The sequence below is a fragment of the Hibiscus syriacus genome, unplaced genomic scaffold (genome assembly GCF_006381635.1).
Source record: "Hibiscus syriacus cultivar Baekdansim isolate YM2019G1 unplaced genomic scaffold, ASM638163v2 tig00116951_pilon, whole genome shotgun sequence".
Classification (NCBI taxonomy): Eukaryota; Viridiplantae; Streptophyta; class Magnoliopsida; order Malvales; family Malvaceae; genus Hibiscus; species Hibiscus syriacus.
The window spans coordinates 3083051-3105881 of record NW_024063482.1 but is presented as its reverse complement, the minus strand read 5'-3'; the positions used below and the strand labels follow the sequence as shown (position 1 = coordinate 3105881).

Sequence of the window (22831 nt, the reverse complement as noted above, 5' to 3'; positions counted from 1 at the left end):
GCAGAGCATGTAAAACAAAATCCCTTTCTTTCTTTGATAGAAAATCTCAAGAAAGGTTTTCCTTTTGATAATTAGTGGAGCAGTAAGGATGAATCCCAGCTCTCATGCCACACAACATGAATCTTGCCTCTAAGCCAACAAGTTGTTGGCATTTCAGGAAGAATTTTGCAGACACTTGATTTGAACTTTATACTATTGGATATAAAATTGAAGATTTCTGATTAAAAACACCATGTGCTCTCTAACGTGCCACATTGGAATTAAACGCTGCCTTCGTGGCTGAGAGGTCGAGCAGTTCTTCTGGTCATTACGGTGTTTGGCAAAATCTGTGTGATCCTGGTGCATTACAGATGCCCAGGATTTCTCCAATTCCATTTGTGTTCGTTTGAGCCTCAGCAGGTACTGGAAAAGTACACGGTACCTGGAGCACAATTAGGATAAACAAATACATTAAGCCTTTTAACAATATAAGTAAACCCCATTAATCACTTGTATACTTATCATTCCTTGTTTTGAAATGGCTGTTTCATGCCTAAAGGATATTTAGTAATCAGACGGATAAAAGGTATCCATGAAGCCACTGAATCGTACTTGGAGAGAACTTCTTGAGTAAAGAACAGCTGTAAGGGCCAATCAACAGAATATTCAAGTGCAATACCATCCCAACCATCAACTGATGTCTCTGAACTTCCATTTGACAAATTTACTTGGGACGATTTCATTGTGACCCCAAATGAAGGCATCCTGATTGATGGAAAATATAATTAGGAACATATCTCTAGTAATTTCCAGAATGGAAGTAACTGAAGACAAATTGAGTAGGTTCTTACCGCAAAGATAATCTAAAGAAGTATTTGTCTCCCTCACTAATGGTCTTTATGGCTGCCTGAAATGCAAGCCAAGAATTCATACATGAAGTTATGTAAATTGAAACTTCAATAAGCCATGTCTGTACACACTCAGAAAGTATAACTAAATTCATTGTCATGTTTATTTTGGTTTCAGAGAAATTATTAGTATCTTGTACCAACTGAAATGGAACTGTAATCTCAGCTTCAGCGGTTGACGGACGAGGTAGTAGGCACATTAGCTGCCGTCTCTCCTCAAGAAAACACTAGAATGATAACAAATATGAATTAAATGCAGGTTACATATTGCAAGAAAATAAAATCATTTTATCTTGTTGGGGGTGCAGGGGCAAAGGCCATTGATGCTTTACATTCTTTACCTGGAAAAAGTCTCCTTTCGCCAAAAGAAAATAGTCTTTGAGAGCCTTCAGGTGGCCATTCAAGTCAGCACGTACAACCACAAGCTGCAGAGAGCAAATTCAGTTAAATACAGTCATGAAGTATACCATTTAGGAAGTTTGGCATGTATCACCTGCCAAAGATGAGTAGCTGCAACAGCCCGGATGGAATCGACCGAGCATTCAAATGATCTTTTGTGAAATTCTGATGATTCCTACATATAATAGATACACAATAAAGAAATGTTTTCTACCATTTAAAGGCAGATAAATGAATACAATACAGTCAAAACTACATAATTGTGGAAGAAAACCTTTAGATCTTGAAGCATAGTTTCAATCTTATCAGCCTCAGATTGCGGAAGAAATTCTTCTCCGATCATTTTTCCATTTATAGGATCCTTGGGGAAAGGATCACGCCCTGCAGATCCATAAATCTTCTGAGAGCATTTTCCTTTCTCCTGATTATATAGAGCATCTTGAAACTTGAAGCCAGGGCTTGGATTCCGGAGAATCCTAATGGATTTACCGGCAAACAGAATAGACTCTGCAGCATGCATAGGGATATACTCGGGGAGCATATCCTACAAAACAACATTAAGTGTTGAAATAGCTTGCAACAGCAACAAAACTAAAAAGATTTCAAAAGAATTCTCTACCAAATTCTTTTATCTAGAGATTCATTTCCAGTAACAGAACATGGTTGCTGGTTTTTTGACATGCAACCATGTTTCTTAATAATTACCCATTGAAATTCACCAGTAGAATCCTATTTATCTACCAAAGCTATCACCTTAAGCAATAAGTCCAAATAAACTGAGAAAACTTTCCTACTAACACTAAATAAAAGCTCAAATGAGGTTGTATAAGGCATTTCAGACCACATTCTTCAACTATTAATGTTGCTCTAAGTAAAGAAAATACCAGGAATATATGAAAGCCAAAGTGCCAATCCCTTACAGATTTATCATCAGCTGACAAGCGTGCAAGTTTGTCTGATGTGTCCGGGATAAATGAGCCATACTCCACATCTCGATCTTCCTGCCTGAAAGTATTATGTTTATCAAGCCAGTTTCAAAGGTGCGAAGATGCACAAATAGGAAAGAAAGTACATGCAAGATCATAGGGAAAAAAGAATCTCGTTTGGTCTTGCCTTCTAATGAAAAATTCTCCTTGCTGATCTTGAAGAACGCCATAAACCATCCATGATGCAAGCTGATTATACAACACTTGATGACCATGCCAAAGAAGCCTGTGGTTGAGTAATTAGTTTAGCAAGCTGATGATCACAAGGATCCTAGCATTTTCTAAACGATCAACATACGGTGAATACCTTTGAACGCAAGCCTGTAATTCAGGCACCCCACAGTGGAACCGTTTGTGTAAAAGGCTAAGCAGCTTTCCTCCACGTAAATCATCGCGCTCAATCTCTAGAACAAGTTCGTACAAAGGTGGCAAAATAACAAAGAACTGCGACGAATATAAATAGAAGAGAAAGGCTTACAAACTGAGAGAATAAGGACAAAGAGGAGATAAAAAGATGTCAGTGAACGGACCTTATTAATGCCTTGACTGACAGTTGCTAAAACAGGCATGGTTTCCGATAACAATTTCTGCTCGATTTGAAGAACAGCAGATTTATAAACAGAGAGTACCTCCACCAGCCCATTAGCAATGGCTCTGCGATAAACACTTGGGTTCTCGGTTCCATGATTGAACAACTCGGAAGCTCTATCCAAAGGTGAAAGCAAAACGCCACCGGATCTTATCCAACTTAAATTCCGGGATTTCGTTGTGAAACGATCGAGCTCTCGGTAGTAAAACCCTAGCGACACTAACCTCTCAATAAGATCCCTGAGAAACAACAGCAGTCGTTTAAAAATAGTTCGAATATTTACAATAATTGAGGGGTTGGGGGGGCGAACAGTACCTTTCGCTGGGGTCGATGAATGAGACATCGGAAGCAAGCTTGAAGCAGTGATGGCCAGAGATGGCGGCGTCGGGGTATAAGTGAATGCCGAGAGAATTCTGGTGCTCTCGCTCGTCGATTATGAGATCGCCGGTATAGCCAACTAGTGCTAATAAAAGCTCGTGCAGCATCTTTTACAAAACAAAAAAAAAAAAGAAAACAATCAATGAGAATATATGACTGTCACGCTTCTCCAACAATTTGAATTTCTGTGCAAGTTAGTTAGCCTCCAAAAACCCGGGAACGGTTAAACCGCGGGCTCATCTCACAGTCTTATCCCCACAATATAATGTTTTGGGCCATTAAGTAAAAAATGTTTATTACTAACATTAAAGGGTGACAATAGCAGTATATTTCTGCAACTGCATTACAAGAATACAAGGTATGAATCAATGCAGTAAAGAGGTGAAGAAGAGGAACCCAAGTTGGAGAAGGGGAGCACGTGCAAAAGCCAAAAGGGTAAGGGGGATTGGCAGATTTTGCACGTGCCCTGCTTCTCCAACAAGGAGCCATCCGTCTGCTGAAAACGTTTTTCCATGAATGAGTTTGAGGAAGAAAAAAGAAAACATTTATAACTAGTGCAACAGAGAGAGAATGATGTTGGGCGCATGGAGCATTACCAAAGAAAGAAAAAGGCAAAAGTCATGGGGGATGGCATGCCATGCAATGCAATCATAGTGGAACCGTACGCCAAAGCAAAAGAGAGATCAAAGTAAAGCTTTGGAGATGGAGCGACCATGTCGGCCTTGATTTCAGAAAAAGCTACATATTCCACTAGCAGTCTCGATCAAGTTTGTGTGTGTAGGAGACTTGCAGGATCCAATGCACAGGCAGACAAAGAAGAAGACTCTAAGAACCTATCCATCGCAGGCTGTTAGGAAATAAACCGAGTACAAGTAATTTCCCTATAACCAGATTAGTGAGAACGCGAAATAAAATCGGAAAAATAATACCCGAAAAATTGATAACGGAGTTCAGCCAATTTTGCTTACGTCTCCGGACTGCTGCAGATCTTTTACTAAGAGAGAAATTTTACAGGTGTTTACAAAACACTCACTACTCACAAGAAAGCTCTCTAGTATTGGGAGAAAGAAATGATTTTTGGGATGATTTTGAAGCTAAATGAGCTAGGGTATTTATAGCTGAAGCTTAAGGACTAATATTGTAATTAACCCTATTATAAAAAATAAAAAATTACAGCAGCCCCCCCCCTTAGCAGCCCCCCTTAGCAGCCCATGTGTTTTATTAATTTTCAACAATCTCCTACTTGAAGACTGATTTTAATCTGTCTTCACACCTCGATCAATGCAGCAGCATTTCTGGTCTTTTATTCTAGCATGCCAACTGAAGCTGAACACAACTTCAGTTTTTCTGTGGTCACCGTCTTTGTTAACATGTCTGCCGGATTTTGAGCTCCACTAATCTTTTCAAGTTTCAAAATCCCATCTTCCAGAAGAGACCGGATAAAATGATATCTCAATTGTATGTGCTTCGTCCTGGAATGAAAAGACGGATTCTTCGCTAGATGGATAGCACTTTGACTGTCGCAATACAAGACATTGTTTTCTTGTTTCTTGCCTAACTCTTCCAAGAAACTTTGGAGCCAGACCATCTCTTTGCTGGCTTCCGTAACAGCGACATATTCTGCTTCGGTTGTAGAGAGAGCAACTATCTTCTGTAGTTGAGAAACCCAACTCACTGCGGTTCCTCCTAGAGTATAGACATACCCTGTAGTGCTTCTTCTGATGTCAACATTTCCGGCTAAGTCAGCATCTACATAGCCTGTCAGTATCGTATCTCCACATTTGAAACAAAGTGCTTTGTTTGTGGTACCTCGCAGATATCTGAGGATCCATTTGACTGCTTCCCAGTGTATTTTGCCTGGATTATTCATGTACCTGCTAACAGCTCCCACTGCTTGAGCAATATCTGGTCTGGTACAACCATGGCATACATCAGACTTCCAATTGCTGAGGCATACGGCACCTTCACCATGTGTGCACGTTCTTCCTCCGTCTTTGGTGACTGTTCTTTGGAGAGTCTGAAATGAACACCTAAAGGTGTACTTACTGGTTTAGCATCTTGCATGTTGAACCTGGAGAGTACTTTGTTGATGTACTCAGCCTGTGATAACATCAAAGTCCCCGAATTTGTGTCTCTCTTGATCCTCATCCCAAGAATCTGCTTTGCAGTGCCCAGATCCTTCATAGCAAACTGCTTCGACAATTTTTGCTTCAAGTGTATAATCTCTTGCATGTCTGAGCCTGCAACGAGCATGTCATCAACGTACAATAATAAAATAATGAAGTTGTTGTTGAACCTCTTGATGTAGCAACAATGATCTGCTTGGCATCTGGTAAAACCACAGCTACCCATGAAACTATCGAACTTCTTGTACCACTGTCTAGGAGCTTGTTTTAAACCATACAAGCTCTTCTTCAACCTGCATACCAGGTTTTTCTTGCCTGCCTCTATGAAGCCTTCTGGCTGCCTCATATAGATTTCTTCCTCCAAATCACCATGAAGGAAAGCTGTCTTTACATCTAACTGCTCAAGATGTAAATTTTCTGCAGCTACAATTTTCAACACTAGTCTGATTGTAGACAGTTTCACGACTGGAGAGAAAATTTCATTGTAATCAATACCTTCTTTTTGCTGAAAGCCTTTGACAACCAATCTTGCTTTTTAACGTTTGCTCCCATCGTGCTCTTCTTTGATCCTGTAAATCCACTTGTTATGGAGCGCTCTCTTGCCTGGTGGTAATTCAGCTAATTCCCACGTCTGATTTGACATAAGCGAGTCTATCTCATCTTTCATGGAAGACTCCCACTTGACTGAATCCTCCACTTGCATTGCTTCATCATAACACTCTGGTTCACCATTGTCAGTCAGCAACAAGTAGTGTAAAGAAGGTGAATACCGTTGGGTTGGTTTAGGAATTCTGGAGGAGCGTCTCAGTTCTGGTGTGCCTGGTTCTTCCTCTTGAACTGCTTCAGGACTGATCTGAACATCATTTTCAGAAATCTCCTCGAACTCAGCAAATTCCTTTGTTTCAGCCTCGGTATTACTTGATTCTGCGGTTGACCTGTCTTTGTACATCACATTTTCATTGAAAATGACGTCTCTGCTTCTGATGATCTTTCGATTTTCGTAGTCCCAAAACCGGTAACCGAACTCATCATCGCCATAACCAACAAAGGCACATTTGTTGGACTTAGCATCAAGTTTACTTCTTTCAGCAGAGTCTATGTGTACATAAGAAATACAACCAAACACTCTTAAGTATGAAAGGTTTATTTCTTTCTTGCTCCAAGCTTCCTCTGGTATTCCGCCATCCAAAGGAACAGAGGGCCCACGGTTGATCAGGTAAGCTGCAGTGTTGATAGCTTCAGCCCATAGAAATTTGGGCAATCCGGTATGTATCCTCATGCTTCTAGCACGTTCATTCAGAGTTCTGTTCATGTGCTCTGCTACGCCATTCTGCTGCGGTGTTATGGGAACTGTTTTCTCCATCTTAATCCCATTGTTTGCGCAGAAATCTCTGAATCTACTGTCTCTGTACTCTCCTCCATTGTCAGACCTCAACCTCTTGACTTTCAAACCAGTCTCATTTTCCACCATGGCCTTCCATTTTCTGAAGGTATCAAAGACTTCTGATTTCTTCTTCAGAAAATAAACCCACACCTTCCTTGTTGAATCATCGATGAAGGTGACATAATATAGTGAGCCTGCAAGAGATGGAACTGGGGATGGTCCCCATACATCGGTATGAATCAATTATAACCTTTCTGCCTTGGGTGCCTTGCCAATCTTTGCAAAACTGACTTTCTTTTGTTTGCCAAAGATGCAATCCTCGCATAGTCCGACATCCACATTCTTTAGATCCGGCAACTTCCCTTTTGACAGAAGTATCTTCATTCCTTTCTCGCTCATATGGCCAAGCCTTTGGTGCCATAGGTTTGATTTTCCATCAGCATCTGCTACTGCAATGATATTCTCTAAATTTGAGGTTACATAGAGAGTACCAGTCTTTTTACCACGAGCAATGACGAGTGCTCCTTTGGTAAATCTTCCATTCACAACCTGAAAAGGTTGTACTATATCCTTCTCCATCAAGCTGTCCAACAGAAATCAGATTTCTTTTGAGGCCAGGAATATGTCTCACTCCTGTCAGCTTCCAGGTGGTCTGGTTTGGCAGCTTTAGTCGGATATCTCCTTTTCCGACGATCTTCAAGGTTTCATCATCAGCAAGATGAACCTTCCCAAAATCACCACTGATATAGTTCTCCATGATTTCTTGGCATGGGGTGGAGTGGAAAGATGCCCCTGAATCCAAGATCCATGATTCAATCGGACTGTTGACGCTTAGAATCATGGCATCACCTGTCTCCTCTGTTACGTTGGCAGATTCCTGTGCACCGGTATCTTTCTTCAGTGCTCGGCAATCTCTTTTAAAGTGACCTTTCTTGCCACAATTATAACAGGTAAAATCTTTCTTTCCCGTTCTGGATTTTTCCCGTCTGGATTTGGATCTGCCACGATTTGAATTTCTTTCTGAAGTTCTCCCTCTGGACTCCGTGTGCAAGGCTGAGGAGGTTGATGCTTCACCCGATTCTCTCCGTCGAATTTCTTCGCTCAGTACCAGATCCCGAACATCGTCGAATTTCAATTTACTATTTCCCGACGAGCTGCTAACTGCTGTAACAGTAGCATTCCAACTGTCTGGTAGAGATGATAAGAGAATTAAAGCTCGAACTTCATCATCGAATTCAATTTCTACAGAACTCAACTGGGTTGTGATTGTGTTGAGTTCATTCAGGTGTTGAGCCACTGATCCCCTTCCGTCATCCGCAAATTGAATAATCGCCTCATCAAGTGAACTTTGTTTGAGGCCGATGGCTTCTCATACATACTGGAGAGAGCTGCCATAAGACCTGCCGTGGTCTTTTCCTTTGCTATGTTGAAAGCAACATTTCGGGATAACGTCAGTCGGATAACTCCGAGGGCTTGTCTGTCGAGAAGAGCCCAATCTTCATCCTTCATGCCCTCTGGTTGCTTTCCTGAGAGGGGTTGATATAGATTTTCTGGTACAGAAAATCTTCGATCTGCATCTTCCAAAAGCCAAAGTCCGCACCATCGAACTTTTCAATTTTCACCTTCCTTCGTCTGCAGCCATCGCTCCCACTCGAATCTGGCTTCGTTTGGATCGTTTCTGACAATTTCTGCGAACCGCCGTGTATTAGAACACCTCCATCGACAAACTCGTATCGCCGACCGAATTTCACTATTCACGAAATTCACTATTCACGTGAATAGTAATGAATAGTAACCTCGCAGAAAATTGACAAAATTCACAACCAAAAGCTCTGATACCAGTTGTTAGGAAATAAACTGAGTACAAGTAATTTCCCTATAACCAGATTAGTGAGAACGCGAAATAAAATCGGAAAAATAATACCCGAAAAATTGATAACGGAGTTCAGCCAATTTTGCTTACGTCTCCGGACTGCTGCAGATCTTTTACTAAGAGAGAAATTTTACAGGTGTTTACAAAACACTCACTACTCACAAGAAAGCTCTCTAGTATTGGGAGAAAGAAATGATTTTTGGGATGATTTTGAAGCTAAATGAGCTAGGGTATTTTAGCTGAAGCTTAAGGACTAATATTGATAAAAAATTACAGCAGCCCCCCTTAGCAGCCCCCTTAGCAGCCCATGTGTTTTATTAATTTTCAACACAGGCTCGCCCCCACTACTGCCGAAAAAGATGTGTAAACCATTCCTTCTTTCTTCCCTAGCAGTACCTAGCCTTTGGCTTTGGATCAAGAATCTCGTCCCTTTTCTCAAGTCCGACCTCCACTTATGGACACAATTTGTAGAGGGTATCACCATTTAACCATCCTCTCTTTATAAATTTTGATAACTCCTTGGTGAAGAACATGTAGATGCAAGAAGGTGAAGGGAATAATGTAGGAGTGCACGTAAGCTTTGCGTGTTGCCGTGTTGAACGCAAAGGTGCAACCTTTTCTGAACATGAATTTATTTAAATTTTAAAACTAAAACAAATAAATTTAAAATGACAAAAAAAAAACTGAATGGACTCAGATGAAAAAGTAAGTCTTACATTCCAATAGCCTGAATATAAACAATTCGAATCCAAAATAATTTAAACAAAATATTATCTATACCTTAAAATGACCTGAACACAATACTAATTAAACTGACAACCGAAACCAAAAAAAGAAAAAAAAAACTTAATCCAATCTAAAACAAATACAGCCTATCCAATCGATAGGTCTACTCTCAAGTGTAAGGAATGACCCACACAATTGATAGGTCTAATGAATTTGGATAATATTTGATGTGATTTTTAACTTTTTATATTCAAAGAAATCATTTTTAAACACTAGAAAATACCCTTCAGTCTATTTCGGGAAATTGGATTGAAACTTTTCTAGATTGTATTGTAAAGGTATGATTCCCTATGACATAGCTACAGTTCGGGAGAAATCGGGCAAATGAATAGGAACAGATACATGTTTAACCCTCTCTTCTTCTTGATGAGAACATGTAATTAATATTTTTTTTCTAAGCACAACAGTTAATACAGGGAAAATTAAGCCCTGCAAAACTAGAAGGAATGTCCTAAAGAACTCAGACAAATGACGTACAACAACAACAAAGATAGGCAAAATGGGGTTTTTCGAGGGTCAAACTGTCTTAATCAGCCGCAGAATAGTTTGATAGGGAGAACCGGTGAGGGTTTAGATAAGTATTAGGGCTCTGATGCGTAATTTCTCGATTGGGTACCTTATGGGCCACACTCTTTCAGATTTGGGCTTAAAATCTAACAGTATTGCCTCAATTAGATGAGATGTTGACTAGTCAGTTGAATCAAGGATTGCTGCTTATCATATTGTTATTTATGCAATAGTGAACCGAGAGGAGTAAGGCATTGATCTTCACAATTCACTCAAGTTTACTCCATCAATTGAATCTATACTTTAAGAGCTTTGAGATAAGATCAAGTAAGCTAAGTCTTGTTTGTGTTTTCTATTTTGTTTGACTTGGAGTAGTTCTTTGTTTATTGCGTTGACTTTTGGGCATACATTGAAATATATACGTTGGGTAATGTATTTTTTAAAAATGTTATTTTGCCTTTATTCACACTCAGGTATACCAATAATGGATTCCGAGAGAGACGAGGGATCGTTAGAATGTTTTCTTTAGTGAATTTCTGACTTCCCTTTCATCGACAACTAGTTTAAACTCGTACAATTTCGACTACATATATTTATTTAATTTATCTAAAGATATTCATATTTCCTGTAAATTATATGTTAATATATATTCCATGTAAGGTGAAAAAAAATACTTTTAATATTTGATAGAATAATTATTTTGACTTTTTTTTAGTATTTTTAATAAAAATGCCTCTAACATTTAACTAAATAGTTACTTTAGCTCTTGTTCTTTTTTTTTTGGGAGAACCAAAGTGGCTATTTAATTTAATGTTAGAGACATATTTTATTATTATACCTATATATTTTGATATATAACATTTTTTACGAGTACACCTCATTTTTTAATTCTATTAATACACACGATATTAATATATGACTCAACTAGTAATTAATTTTTGATGTTATGAATATAATAAAATATTATAATAAAGTCAAATAGTAAATGCACGTGAATATTATTTAGGGGATATTTGATAAAATAAAATGATTAAGCATTGAATGTTTCAATGACCTAAATGATTCAAAGGCTCTGTATTAATTGGCTCTGAATGTGACATGTTGTTTGATAATGGTTCTGAATGTACAATCTGAAGTATGAATATTTTCATTTTTACCTTCATAATGATCTATTATATTATAAGATATGATTGTTTAATAAGACAATATGTAAAAAAATAGATATTATGGTAAAATACCGAGTGCTTAATGATTCAGAATGTACTTTAATGTTGAATCATTCAGCAGTGTTTTGATGTTTCATTCAGCATAGTCTTTATTCAGAGGTGAGAATCAAACAAGCTGAATGCTGAACCGTTCAACATTCAGCACTGAATGGTTACATTTAGCAGTAAACAAACGACCCTTACATTATCTTTACCAGTTGAGCACATGCAATTTGAAAACAAATAAATTGTAAAATCAGAGGCAGAGAACTAAAGAAGAAAGGCATCAAGGGAAACTGATCGGAAAGGCTGATATGATTCCTTCGACATCACCCTATGCCAAACACTCCAGCCTGTTACCAGTAGTCGCTGCCACTTTTTTATTATTCCTATTTCAAAAATATTGGTATAATTAATTATTTGATTAATAAAATATTAACATGTTAATATGAATTGATTTAATTAATTGGAAACATATTAGTAAAATTAGGTTTGAATCAAAAGAATATGAATGAATTAACCGTGGAAGTTGGGGATTTATGATTAACAAAATCTAAACGACTTTGAAGACAAAATGATTCGTGGCAGTGACTTTTGGAGAGGGCAGATTTATTTTCCTGGACAATAACTAATTTTTACTCAGCCGCCCTCTTTCCAACTATGGTAGTTCACCACGTGGTCCAATCCCTAATCATCGGCCATAAATCTGTCTAGCAAGAAAAGACTATCGCCTTCGCGGCGACCTTTCCTCGCTGAACCCCCTCTTTCACATGCTTTGATATTGATTGAATAAAAAGTCCGCCGCACTCAACCATTCATGTCTCTCACCCGTCCGATCAGCAAACCATCCTAAATATCACCATAAAAAATTTAATTATTGAAATAACACGTATTTTACATTATTTACTAAAATGACGCATTATCCTGTCACGTATAAAAATATGATTGATCAAACTACCTTTCACGAGTTTTTTTCTTTTATAAAGGATCAAAATGTAAAAAAAGTAAAATAGCACGTCCGAGACAATATACATATATATATATATACACATGAATATCATTTAAAAATAAAAAAATACACTATACGTGTAGAAGATAACCTCAAAACTCACACAAGTCAAATCAATGAACTATGTTTAAAATACTACATTTAAATGTTTTAAAAAATAATATATAATCAATGTTAGGTTTATATTATCAAATTTTACATTAATTATATATTAATATTTATAAGTGTTTAAATATAACAGTTTAAACATAATTAATAGAGTATTGGTTGGTCTAGTATGATGACACCTTAAATCTTTTAAATAATGTTAAGAGTTCTTTAAACATTGCGAATAGAACAAACTGGATTGGAATGATTTACCTCATAATTAATCTCTAAAATGTCCAATTTAAATTAATCGGTCAATATAAGATATTATTGGTTTACATGTGCTCATGCTTGTGTTAAAACATGTATTTAGCATATACTATATAAGTTCCTTCTTTTTGAACAAAATTTATATATTTTTTATTGAACAATTATTTACTTATTTTATATTTTAATCATTCAATATAGTTTATTAGTATTATATTGATGAATATATGTCGCATTAATTATATTTTATATTTTTAATCATTCAAAAATTATAGTTAGATTTTAATTTTTTTGGAAAAATATAAATTAAACTCTTTAAATTTTTTAAAAATCTTAATTTAAACTTCTAAATTTTAAAAAAAATTAAATTAACCTCCTAAACTCTATCACCAAGTTTCGCCATTAATTAGAACAACTTTATGAGTTTATTATTATTTTCATATTAAATTTATTTAGGGTTATATTTGGATAGTTTAGCATAATCGTGTAGTTTTCAATTATTGTAATTCAAATAAAATTAAAAAAATAGCCAGGTGGCAATAGAAGAAGGACCATTACTAGTGCGTTGACGGCGTCTTGTTTTCGTTTCCTCACGCGTCGCTTTGTATTTCTTCATCTCTATATAAACCTAACGAGGGCCGCTCTTGAATCTGCATCTTCATACAATTTTCACGAGGGAGAGAGTTTCTTCTTTGCTGCTACTGCAGAAGGTTTATTTTCAATTCAAGAAAAGAAAAATAAAAAGAAAAGCTTTTCTGCAATAGCCTTGAAGTTTTATCAAATCCAAAGTTTGAACTGTAGAAAATAAGAAGAAGAAAGAAATGGCTCGCTCTTTCTCGAACGCTAAGCTTTTCTCTACTTTTGTTGTTGATGGAATCTCTAACGTTATCTCCAGGTACCGACAACATCTTTCTTTTCTTTTCTTTTTCTTCATTTAGATGGCTCTGTTTTTCTTTGTATTTTAATGAAGTATAAAGATTTAACGGTGATTTATCTGTTTAGACGAGGATATGCGGCGGTATCACAAGGTATTGTGTCCAGTGGAATAAGAGAAGGAGCAGGACGGAGCGCTGCGGCGGTGGTGAAGGAAGAGATGGAAGGAGGAGCTAAAGAAAAGGTTTCATGGGTACCCGATCCGGTTACCGGATGCTATAGACCCGAGAACTCTTCCAAAGAGATCGATGTGGCCGAGCTCAGAGCCATGCTCTTGAAGAAGAACTAACTAATAAAAGAAGAAGACATAAATAAAATATTTAGAACAACAAGGCTAAGCAGGTAATGCTTGAATGGATTGTTAACAAGTTTGGCTCCAGTATTGTACTCTCTGCCAAAGACAATCGTTGCTGTCCTACAATTAAGAGCTGGAAAAACCTTGTTGCTTACTCCTCTGTTCTTTGTCGACGAAATAGATTTGATGATGTAATATTTTATAATAATCAATTATATTTCCTTTTCTCCTTCTTTTTCTTTTTAAAATATATCGCCAAATAAATTACAATTTGTCCAAACCAAATCCATAATACACTATATTTCACTTGTAAATGCAAAAACAGTGGCCTTCCAACACTAGGTTGCAATTATAGGGTTAATCATAAGTAAAATAAAATTGGGTTAATTATAGGGTTAATGATGAGTAAAAGAAGAAAGCGAATAAAAAGGCAAAATTGTATTATTTTCTTAGTTTGGTAAGCTAATCAAGTAATCAACAAAGTGTTTTCTTTAATTTTTAAAATTTTGTTAGTATATCAACTGTATATATTCTACGAACTACGAATAATTTATATGATGCCATATGAATGGCAATTGCTAAAAAGGGTTGTTTTTGTTGAATATTAGGCAGCAATTGTTGAAATATGGTAAGGGTAAATTATCATATTTAGTTATTGTACTTTAGGGTATTTATAAGATTAGTCCTTAAGCTTCAACTATAAATACCCTAGCTCATTTAGCTTCAAAACCATACCCAAAGCATTATAGCTTTCTTCCAATACTAGAGAATTTAGAGAGTTTCTTTGTAACACCCCAACCCGTACCCGACTCGAATACGAGTCTGAGGTGTCACTTTGACTTTTCAAACTTTGACTCTTAAAGAAAACCCCCCGGGAATTTATAACTTTGTTTAAAACAAAATACGTTAATTTACATAAAAGAGACCACAAAATACAAACTAGATCAGAGTGCTCATAATTAACGACTTATTACATGCCAACACTCTATACACAACAAAATACCTACTTTGTCGATTACTTCTGATCTGATCTTCTAATAATAATAATGTCCTTGCTACTTCTATTCTTGCTCTTCTCGTTTCTTGGTACCTACGTGTAAATCACTTACACGCTAAGTCATAGACTTAGTGAGGCAATAAGTAAACATGTAACAATAGATTCATGAATATGCATTCTTACCATTTGATCATGATATGCATGTATATATTTCATATGACATATATAACCAAGTCATGCACACATGAAACTTACCTTTTTGCATCACTTTCACTTTAATTTATATTTCAATTGCCCATGTATATTGTTGTTGAGAACAAAGGTATGTGAGTACATTGAGGTTGTGCACTAATGCTGTCACCACAACTCGTATAAATTCCCTCATGGGCACCGAACATTTGTTCAGTATTCGTCCCGAAAGACTGTTATATATGTCCCGAAGGACTGCTATATATGTCCCGAATGACTGCTATATATGTCATGTATGACCACTACGTCCCGAAGGACTACAATACCCTCGACTCTTGGCATGCCAACTATACCTATAGCTCTCGTATCATATACTATGGGCATTTACGATGAATACATTTCTCATCAATTGTTCTTTCTTTTCTGTCAAATACCACATGTATGTGTAAGCATGTATTTCATATCATATCACATAGCTTATCTCATTTCACATTGGTCATGTCTCATAGCATATATCACATATGAATATAATCATGTATATCATATCATATATCTTATGTTTTACTTATATGCATATCCATTTCATGTATTCATGCACATATAAGAATCACAAATCAAATAACATTTTAGGAGTCACTTCTTACCAAAGTAACTCCATCACTAGCTCATTGCAAGTCAATGTTCGTTCAATAATATAAGTACAATTAAAATTGCACTCACCTTAGCCTTATTTGCTTTGATTCGATCCTAATTCTTTGATTATTCCGGAACTTGTTTAGACTCAATATCTACATAAATATAACATTTCAAAACAACTATCAGAAGCCTAAACCTTAAACTTGATGTTAACAACTTAAACCAAATTAAAGAACCAAATTCCATTTTTCATTTAGGGGGAATCGATACCCCCTGAACATACTGGAATTTTTCGTTCAAGAGGAGGGAATCGATTCCAATTCATAGGGTATCTGTTCCCTCTACCCAGAAATTATATTTTAAGCCCGAAAATCATCAATTCTTCATTCAATTCTTCTATTTTAAACCCCTACTATGTCATTAAACCTAACCACCATTACTTAAACCAATTTATATCCATGAAAACCATCCATAACCTCAGAATCCTATCCCTCATATGTAAATCAAGAATCATACTCAAATTTCAATATGTTCTAAATACAATTCTAATACTTCATATTCCTTAATTAGCATGATGACAAGTCAGAATTAACTTCAAATTCAACTTATCAACTCTTTTCCATAATTTCATATAAAAACCCGTTTTCTTTAATTTCTTATAACTTCTTCATCTTTTGATTATAAGACAACTTAAGCTTTCCTTAAGCTTAGTTATCTTCTAATGATCAAAACCCAACTTAAAATTCAGCTAATAATCAAAAATTAAGAAATCTTACTTTTGCTCTCTTGCTCACGATGGAGAAGAAGAAATGAAGAAGAAGAAGATAACTTCCCCCTTTCCCCACGTGATTCATTCATATATAGGAAAAGAAAATATATTTCCTATCAAATGACCATTTTGCCCTCTCATTCTTTTAATAATTACTAATAACCTTCATGAATTATTATTAAATAAGTCATTGAACTATTCAACTTTTCCACTTTAATCATCAAATTCTAAAATTTTACAATTTAGTCACTAACCCGTAGTTTGGGATGTTACATTCTTGAGAGTTACTTTTCTCCATTTTATCAAGAGAAAATTATCATTGTTTTCTCCTTGTTAAATTGAGAGAGGTTGTAATTCCTATTTTCTCATAGTGAATTTCCTTCTACCGTTGCCCGTTGTTTTTACCCTATATTATTTAGGGGTTTTTCACGAAAATTTTGTGTCTCTTTTATCTTCATTTTTATTTTCTCAAATTATCAGTTGCGATTTTGCTCTATCCGATAGCCGTCTTCCGCAACAGTATTGTACTCTCTGCCAAAGACAATCGTTGCTGTCCTACAATTAAGAGCTGGAAAAACCTTGTTGCTTACTCCTCTGTTCTTTGTCGACGAAATAGATTTGATGATGTAATATTTTATAATAATCAATTATATTTCCTTTTCTTCTTCTTTTTCTTTTTAAAATATATCGCCAAATAAATTACAATTTGTCCAAACCAAATCCATAATACACTATTTTTCACTTGTTAATGCACAAACAGTGGCCTTCCAACACTAGGTTGCAATTATAGGGTTAACCATAATTAAAATAAAATTAGGTTAATTACAGGGTTAATGATGAGTAAAAGAAGAAAGCGAATAAAAAGGCAAAATTGTATTATTTTCTTAGTTTGGTAAGCTAATCAAGTAATCAACAAAGTGTTTTCTTTAATTTTTAAAATTTTGTTAGTATATCAACCGTATATATTCTACGAACTACGAATAATTTATATGATGCCATACGAATTAGAAATAAAATTAGACAAATTTTATTTTAATAATTTATTAGTAGTATATATAATTGCATGCTATTAATATATCAAATGTAAATCAATATATTTTTATAGATATCAACAACCAATTTATCTAGTGGGGTAAGGTATTAGATCCTTAAAGTTAGGTGAAGGGTTCGAATCCTAACATTTGGCGAATGAAGCAAATTAGGTTGGGAGGGTCGCCCTCACCTCTGCAGTAACCGATCCGGATCAGTCAATTAATAAATCAGATACTGATGGTTATACCAAAAATAATATATCATTATATATGGTAAACCTTCAAGATATGCATTTGAAAGTATTTCAATCTTTGCCAAAATTAAATAATTCAGATCTATCAAATCTGTTAATTTATAGATAATTATATTGATCTTACGTTTGACAAATATACTAAAGGCTACTATAAATACCTATTTACGCAACGGAAAAGTCGTGAACATTTTTTACAATCACCTTTCTTCTTCTTATTTCTCATGATAATATTCTTTCTCTCTCTCTCAAATTTTGATAACGATCATTTTTTCACCGATCGCACATATTATGCCCAAAATTAAAAGGGCAAAAGGGATGAACTTCTCATAAGTGACGAATCCAATTCATAAAAAAATATAATATTTAAAAATTAAAATTAACTTTTAAATTATAAAATATTAAATATTTAAACATATTAAATAAATAATACATTCGATTTCATTTCCTCAACGGAAGAACATAAGGCTCTAATCATTTGCTTCATAAAATAAACAAAAACAGAGGCTGTCATCACGTACTCGAAGCCGTGAAGGGACATTAACCCAACATTAGGTTGCAAATTTATTTTATTTTATAGAGGTGGTTATTAAATTTAATAAGTTAAATTGTTAATTAATAATCACATCGTTATAACAGGACACTTGGGGTATCGTATGCCATTAGATTGTTGAAAAAACAATAAATAATTAGAATAAACATTAGATTAATTAAATTATTGTCGTGTGTTAGTCAGGTCATCGTGAAATGTTAGGTAAGTAACCAACAAATTGTGATATTCTTTGATTTCCAATAATTTATTATATTCGGGTGGGGCTTATATAATATGGTGATGGGAGCAAAGTTGCTGTGAATTCACCGAATTGTATGGTACTAAAAGACAATGAGAAAATGGCATGTCTGACTGAAAATGAACCATCCAATCGTTTAAGGAAACGGATCATATTGATTAATAATTCAAATTGGATTGTAAAAATAAGCATAAAAATGTTTATATAACAAAAATTAATAAAAGAATTACGGATAAAAAGGATAGGTTTTATTATATTAAATAATAAAGAATAAAAAAATTACATTTATATGTGATTCAAAAGTTAATAAACTAATACCTAATTCGAATAAAAAGTTTAGTTCTTAATTTAAGGAGAAATATTCGAATACAAATTTATCTTGCTTTAGCATATATGAAATTAGAAAAAAAAACAAAATATTAATCCGTAAATGAAAATTGAGAATTCGAAAAGGAAACTGACTCATAGTTGAGTAGTCAGAATATAAATATCTACGAAAGAGTTACTTACTTTCTAGATTTAATAGCATAGTAATTTGATTATAACAATCAATCAATGGAGTGATTTGATTGTGATGCTTTATATTTGATTTACAAATTACAATTGGGTCACCAATTATAAAATTATAAAAAATATAGTAACTATTCCGCCCCTGCCACTATGGTTTTACCACGCGTGCACGTTTTTGTATTTCATGGCACTCACGTCGATCTTTCCTCGTTGAACCCATGAAACACCCTCCATTTTTCGCAAGCTTTGATAATTGATTGATTCAAGAAAAAGTCCGCCGCACTCAAATCATACACCATATCTCAGCCGTCCGATCATCAACCCTCCCTCTGCCAGACCAAGGGTCCATGATTGTAACTCCAGAAATAAAAATTGGAATTGCCAAGTGGCAGCAAAAGTCAGGTCCGAGTTGACGGCGTCTTGTTTTCGTCGCTCCCAATTCACGCGTCTCGTTACTTTTTGCTGTCTATTTAAACCCAACGAGAGTACATCTTGGAAACCATCATCATAGATTTTTCTAGAGAGAAAAAACGAGTTTCTTGATTCTTCTTCGCTGCTGTGTAGATTTTTCTTCTCTTTTCAACAAGATTAAAAGAGAGTTTTTCTGCAATAGCGGTGAAGTTTGATCCAATCCTAAGTTTGAATTGAAGAAAAAGAAGAAGGCTGAAATGGCTCGCTCTTTCTCGAACGCTAAGCTTTTCTCTACTTTCGTTGTCGATGGGATCTTTAACGCTACCTCCAGGTACCCACAAGTTCTTTCTTTTTTCTTTCCTTTTTTAGTTTTCCATGGATCTGTTTTTCTTTGTCTTTTTAATGAAGACGAATAAAGATTTTGTGGTGATTTGTTTGTTTAGACGAGGATATGCGGCGGCGTCACAAGGGATTGTTTCGAACGGAATAAGAGGAGGAGTGGGGAGGAGCGCGGCGGCGGCGGCGGCGGTGAAGGAAGAGATGCCAGGCGGAGCTAAAGAGAAGGTTTCATGGGTACCCGACCCGGTTACCGGATGCTACAGACCCGAAAACTCTGCCAAAGAGATCGACGTGGCCGAGCTCAGAGCCATGCTCTTGAAGAAGAATTGAATAAAAGAAGATATCTAGTACAACAAAGGTTAAACGGGTAATAGTCGAATGGAATTTGAACAAGGTTGGTTTCAGTTCTGTCAGAAAATTGAAGTCCTAAAATGAAGAGCTGGAAAAAACCTGTTGCTTACTCATCCTCTGTTCTTTGTTGACGAAATAGGTCTGATGATGTAATATTTCTCTTTTTAGTTGTATTTCTGATCAGTTTCATTGTCTTGGTAATTCATTTATATTAATCAAATATCCCATTTACATTACTGAAACCCACTGACAATGATTTAAACAACAAGTCTCAAAAGTCGCTATTCAATACGTATTTAATTATGTATTTAAAAAATTACGTATTTATTTATACTATTCAAAGTAATAAAATAAATTCAATAAAATGCTAATTATTATATTGATGTCATTATTAATTCATTGATATAACAATTAATTTTATTAGTGTGGGAATAAATCTGGAATAATGACGTGAATATCATGTGATAAATAGATTTAACTAAGTTAAAAATTTAATCTCGTGTATTTACAAATGAGAAAATCTAAGAAGATGATTTCAGGGTTTTCTGAATGATGACTATGGCCACAAGAGTTGATGGCTCGGCAAAGGTACTTTTGTCGGTAGTAGCCTTCTCTTTTGGCATGTTGGAGAGCGTCGAGAAAGGTATACGGTTCCAACATTAAGATCGAACAACTGTAAAAATCAAAGAATCATTGACTATTCTAACAGTAACAATATTAATATAGATTTTCAACTTTTAAATTTGACAGGAAAATCTAATTTGTATTGAAAAACTGTTGTTTACAGATTTGTTCAGGTGTCAAAAACTGGCGTTAATTATGCTTATAATCTGCCACCACTTTCCAGCACTGGCTCTACTACACGTGGATATTTCTGATGTCACTCATGACGGCCTTTCCTCGTTCAACTCATGAAAGATCACTCTCTTTTTCACATGCTTGATATTAATTGAAGAACAAGTCGGCCGCACTACCCATTATCTCAGCCGTCCATCGTGATACCCCTAGGCAATAAAATCTGATCACAAAGCTCTCAATTATTAGCAAGGGAAAATTAGAAACCAAGTGGCAGCAATAGAGAGGGCCACTACGTGCGTCTTTGATTTCATTTTTGTTTCCTCGTCACTACTTTTTCTCGTATATATAATGCCAACGAGGTCGGGTATTGGAATCCATCTCCATAGAATATTTTTAGAGAAAAAGAGAGGGTTTCCTGATTCTTCTTCTTCTTCTTTTTCGCTGCCGTGGAAAAGTTTATTTTCTTCTCAAAGAAAGATCTTCTGCAGTAGCGTTTAAGTTTGTATTAATCTGAAGTTTGAATTTAAGAAAAGAAGAAGAAGAAGATAGAGATGGCTCTCTCTTTCTCTAACGTTAAGCTTTTCTCTACTTTCTCCGTCAATAGAATCTCTAACGTTATCTCCAGGTATCCACAACTTCTTTTACTTTTCCATTTCCATTGGCTTTGGGCTCTGTTTTCCCCCCTTGTTTGGTTGATTGGAAACGAATAAAGATTTAATGAAGTTATGATTTGATTTGTTTGTTTAGACGAGGATATGCGACGGCGTCACAAGGGATTGTGCTGAGTGGAATAATTAGAGGAGGAGGAGCAGGGAGGAGCGCCACGGCGGCGGTGAAGGAAGAGATGGTAGGAGGAGCTAAAGAGAAGGTTTCATGGGTACCCGACCCGGTTACCGGATGCTACAGACCCGAGAACTCTGTCAAGGAGATCGACGTGGCCGAGCTCAGAGCTATGCTGTTGAAGAAGAAGTGAATAAACAAAGAAAACACCATATCGCAGTTATCACCGGATCATCTAATGACATCTAAGGAGTCACATTCACTTTATTATTGAATAGTTTATTTTAAATTTACTGCAAACGTAATCCATTTTTATCGATGTTAAATTACAATTTGGTATTTTCATCGTCAGTGTTCAGATTGGTATTATTTGCTTTATTTAGACGGTGGTTATATGTTAATATCTACACCTTTAATAAAAATATTATAAATTTATTTATCTTTTAAAAACATTTCTATTGCTATGTGCTATGAATTATTATCCAGTAACATCCGATGAAAATAATTAAAGTTGGCATAGTCCCGATTCAAAGAATATTTATGCACTAAACGACGTGATGAGAGTTTTCTCCCACCAATTGTCCAATCGGTCTTATGAGTATTTATGTATTAAAAAGTAATTAAATAATCAAGGGACGCACATGGGATATTGTATCAGTATTTATTCGATAAGGTTGTTGTAAAGTTTGGGACACCGAAAATACTAGAGAATTAACTATAGTATTATTATAAGTTGGGTAAATGAGGGTGACGGGCAAATTCTGGTATTCTTAATTATATTGTGGTGGGGCTGTGATGGAAGCAAAGAGGCGGTGGATTCACCGCATCCTAAGGCACGTGGAAGATGGCAATCATATCTGTTCGATGATGAATGGAGTTTGGCAATCAATAATAAAGCAAAAAAGGTTGACGTCACAAACCAGAATCTGCAAATGAAGTCATCATTTCGCATCCACTGGCTTAATTTCCCGAAGGGGTAATTCACAAATCAATCATCTTTCTGCACCAAAATATATACAATTCGATTGTGGCTTGACTCATTTCACAAATATTTCTTTTACTGATAATATGGAATAAGTCAACACAAGCTCTCTCTCTCTCTATATTTTTTCAGATAAGAAGAAACAGGTACAATCTGATTCTTATAAAGTAATTGTAACACACGAGCCGAAAGCTTGCCTGTGGAATCAAAATCAAGTTGGAAGGTAGAAAGACGACATGAAGTTAAGGTTTGAGATAAGGGATTTGAGTTTTCTCATGATGAAAT

The 22831-nt window shown here is 35.6% G+C and overlaps 4 protein-coding genes across 4 annotated transcripts; 3 read left to right on the top strand and 1 right to left on the bottom strand.

The window, feature by feature from the left end:
- Nucleotides 1–111: 111 nt before the first annotated feature.
- Nucleotides 112–3774, bottom strand: LOC120188818 (gamma-tubulin complex component 4-like). Its single transcript, XM_039192211.1, has 13 exons — nucleotides 3595–3774; nucleotides 3177–3346; nucleotides 2803–3100; nucleotides 2580–2716; nucleotides 2400–2498; nucleotides 2171–2291; nucleotides 1561–1830; nucleotides 1381–1461; nucleotides 1229–1312; nucleotides 1028–1114; nucleotides 831–886; nucleotides 592–744; nucleotides 112–421 (listed from the first exon to the last, which is right to left on the bottom strand). The coding sequence occupies exons 1-13, from the start codon at nucleotides 3751–3753 to the stop codon at nucleotides 193–195; spliced, it is 1944 nt and encodes a 647-aa protein (XP_039048142.1). The 5' UTR covers nucleotides 3754–3774; the 3' UTR covers nucleotides 112–192.
- A 9371-nt stretch (nucleotides 3775–13145) lies between these two features.
- Nucleotides 13146–13742, top strand: LOC120188623 (protein SENESCENCE-ASSOCIATED GENE 21, mitochondrial-like). Its single transcript, XM_039192020.1, has 2 exons — nucleotides 13146–13378; nucleotides 13486–13742. The coding sequence occupies exons 1-2, from the start codon at nucleotides 13305–13307 to the stop codon at nucleotides 13703–13705; spliced, it is 294 nt and encodes a 97-aa protein (XP_039047951.1). The 5' UTR covers nucleotides 13146–13304; the 3' UTR covers nucleotides 13706–13742.
- Nucleotides 13743–19386: 5644 nt separating this feature from the next.
- Nucleotides 19387–19976, top strand: LOC120188621 (protein SENESCENCE-ASSOCIATED GENE 21, mitochondrial-like). Its single transcript, XM_039192017.1, has 2 exons — nucleotides 19387–19627; nucleotides 19740–19976. The coding sequence occupies exons 1-2, from the start codon at nucleotides 19554–19556 to the stop codon at nucleotides 19963–19965; spliced, it is 300 nt and encodes a 99-aa protein (XP_039047948.1). The 5' UTR covers nucleotides 19387–19553; the 3' UTR covers nucleotides 19966–19976.
- Nucleotides 19977–21279: 1303 nt separating this feature from the next.
- LOC120188622 (protein SENESCENCE-ASSOCIATED GENE 21, mitochondrial-like) lies at nucleotides 21280–21906 on the top strand. Its single transcript, XM_039192018.1, has 2 exons — nucleotides 21280–21409; nucleotides 21532–21906. Exons 1-2 carry the CDS (start codon nucleotides 21336–21338, stop codon nucleotides 21755–21757), a joined length of 300 nt encoding a protein of 99 aa, XP_039047949.1. The 5' UTR covers nucleotides 21280–21335; the 3' UTR covers nucleotides 21758–21906.
- The last annotated feature ends 925 nt before the right edge of the window (nucleotides 21907–22831 follow it).

Coding starts and splice junctions, on each gene's coding strand:
- LOC120188621 (XM_039192017.1), top strand. CDS start 19,554: ATGGCTCGCTCTTTCTCGAACGCTAAGCTTTTCTCTACTTTCGTTGTC. Junction 19,628..19,739: donor ATCTTTAACGCTACCTCCAG/GTACCCACAAGT, acceptor TTGTTTGTTTAG/ACGAGGATATGCGGCGGCGT.
- LOC120188622 (XM_039192018.1), top strand. CDS start 21,336: ATGGCTCTCTCTTTCTCTAACGTTAAGCTTTTCTCTACTTTCTCCGTC. Junction 21,410..21,531: donor ATCTCTAACGTTATCTCCAG/GTATCCACAACT, acceptor TTGTTTGTTTAG/ACGAGGATATGCGACGGCGT.
- LOC120188818 (XM_039192211.1), bottom strand. CDS start 3,753: ATGGAAAAACGTTTTCAGCAGACGGATGGCTCCTTGTTGGAGAAGCAG. Junction 1,462..1,560: donor CTATGCTTCAAGATCTAAAG/GTTTTCTTCCAC, acceptor TATTATATGTAG/GAATCATCAGAATTTCACAA. Junction 887..1,027: donor TTACAGTTCCATTTCAGTTG/GTACAAGATACT, acceptor CTTGCATTTCAG/GCAGCCATAAAGACCATTAG.
- LOC120188623 (XM_039192020.1), top strand. CDS start 13,305: ATGGCTCGCTCTTTCTCGAACGCTAAGCTTTTCTCTACTTTTGTTGTT. Junction 13,379..13,485: donor ATCTCTAACGTTATCTCCAG/GTACCGACAACA, acceptor TTATCTGTTTAG/ACGAGGATATGCGGCGGTAT.